Source organism: Perkinsus marinus (assembly GCF_000006405.1).
Source record: "Perkinsus marinus ATCC 50983 genomic scaffold scf_1104296936348, whole genome shotgun sequence".
NCBI lineage: Eukaryota > Perkinsozoa > Perkinsida > Perkinsidae > Perkinsus > Perkinsus marinus.
The window spans coordinates 1-2,189 of NW_003214135.1; the positions used below are offsets into that span (position 1 = coordinate 1).

The window sequence follows — 2,189 nt, forward strand, 5'->3', positions numbered from 1 at the left end:
GTTGCTCTCAAGTTACTTGCCTCTGCTGAGAAGCAGCGATACGAGATCCTGGGAAAACTGAAAGAAATAGCGTCGAGACTGAGAGATAGAATCGTCGTTCAAGCAAGCCGAGCTGTATTTGAAGAGATGTGAGGACCGCTATGTGATGACCACAGAAGGGACAATTTTTGTGTCGTGTGTTACAGAGCGAATGGCGTCGTGGTACATTACGAGTCGGGGCTGGAGAAGATTCTCAACGGATGCATGTTGGCATGTGCGAAGTCCAGCGAGAAGTATGCTTCGCTGATTCATTGAAGTTCCACTCGTGAAACACGAATGTGAAGTGTGAAATGTGTTTTCACTGGTGTTTTCCGTATTGCGGGTGAAACTCCATTGTATTCGCTTTTTGCAAGAACTACTACGCGGAGATATGAATACTTGAGACTGGCAGCAACAACTAGGCAAAGAATTCAGTCCTTTAGCCTCGACACTTGAGATGGTCGGAAAAAATTTCCGGCTTCAGGATTTGCTGATTCTGATGCATTTCGAGTCCTTTTTGAACGTGGTTGTGCTGTCTCTAGGCATAAGACTCATGTCGAAGCACTAGAGAGCATCGCTAAGCTTGAGCAACCTGATGTTGAGTCGGAACTTCGGCTTGTATCATTGAAAAGGCGTGAAGAAGGTCGTCATAGGAAGTGCATGCAGGTATACTCAGTATAGACATAAGCAGTGTCTTGTCGAAAGATGATAGTGTAAAGTGGTCCTTATTTCTCATTTCAAGGGAAATTGCAAAAGTTTGATTTCGAAACCTGATAAGTACTCTTCCTTTGAAGATAGTCTTGATGATAGTGCAATGAAGCTCTGTGTGATTGATTCGTCCCTCTCCCCACAATGCATGAGTCACAGTCTTGCCGACTCAGTGGCACCGAGATCTACTTATAGTTGGAGTCCACCTAGGCATATACTACTAGGTTTCGAGAGACTTTCCGGTTGGCTAGTCGCCTGGTGATAAGCTCCAGTTGATAGCATCGTGAATGACACTCAGTGTTGATATGAGAACACTTAGTTGTGGATTGTATGCATCCGCTATCGGGCCCTGATCGTGAGGGGTGAGGTTGTTATTTCAGGTATTCAATACTGCTCGACTGGAGGCTTTTCAAGTACTGGTTCATCAAGGCGTTGTCACCTGTGATGCCTTCGACTCGACATTTGAATGCATTATAAAGCATCTGGACGCCGTACCATGGGAAGAGCTCTTCTGCAGTATCCCTGGTAACTCCCTCGTATCACTGTGTGCATATATTCGTTGTGTAGGAGCTGCCGAGCCTGTCACTAAACGTGTATCGCTCAAGAGACTACTACGCCGATATCACTCTGGTGACACTGGAACGATTGATCAGTCTGGAGAGTGAACTATCGTGGAGCTATGCTCTTGTGCTTTGCCATTAGCAGGTCGCTATTATCGAAAGTGTGGGAGGGGGTAGACCGAACTGAATTGATGCCAAGCGTGAATACATGGTCTTCTCACACAGAAAGTTGTCAAGCAGATGGTAAGCTGTGTCGCGTCTTTGCTAAGTCCTAGCTAGTCGCTTCTTTGGTAGGCTCTGATGACTTTACTATACCTGATCTCGTCCAACAGACAGTTGACTCGTAGGGCTTGGAAGAGCGACTTCGTGTATGCTTGATTTAGATTTCGGACGTCAACACACAAAACAATCTTCCGCTGTCGCAACGAGGCGTTTGACAAGGTCAAGGCTACGATGTCAATTCTTGCCACAAAGGCCATTGATCGAATAAAGGCACTTGAAGTGAGGAACACATCAATAACGACCTGATGCTGCTGATCTAGGAGGATGAGAGCGTCCGCTTCCATGAATGGGCAAGACTTCTCCTTCATCTGGGCTTAGAAGACGTCGATCCAGCTGATGAGGAAACCGTTGAGAAGATGAAGTGATGTGCATGTTCGAAAGATGTTGCTTCAAACAGAAAGAGTAGCCGTCAGTTATTGTGTTCAGCAGAAGTTATTCGGAGAGCAGATAATTGTTAACAACACTTGCACAGATAGGCTTAGCGGGGAGGCTGTGCTCAGCCTCTGGGCGTCAAATCACTTACGGCCGACGCATAAGGCAAATGGAGCTCCCTTGGCTCGAGGCTGCTCCTGGCGATTAGCTTCCTACCGTGGCAATGCCTCGACGAAGATCGGGAGTAGA

At 46.8% G+C, this 2,189-nt stretch overlaps 1 protein-coding gene across 1 annotated transcript; it reads left to right on the forward strand.

The window, feature by feature from the left end:
- Window positions 1-1,106: 1,106 nt before the first annotated feature.
- On the forward strand, window positions 1,107-1,387 carry Pmar_PMAR014236 (hypothetical protein; the record flags this gene model as incomplete). The annotated part of the gene is made up of 2 exons (XM_002783698.1): window positions 1,107-1,251; window positions 1,294-1,387. Coding segments are annotated over 2 exons (239 nt in total), but the record flags the coding sequence as incomplete, so codon positions are not given.
- Window positions 1,388-2,189: the final 802 nt, after the last annotated feature.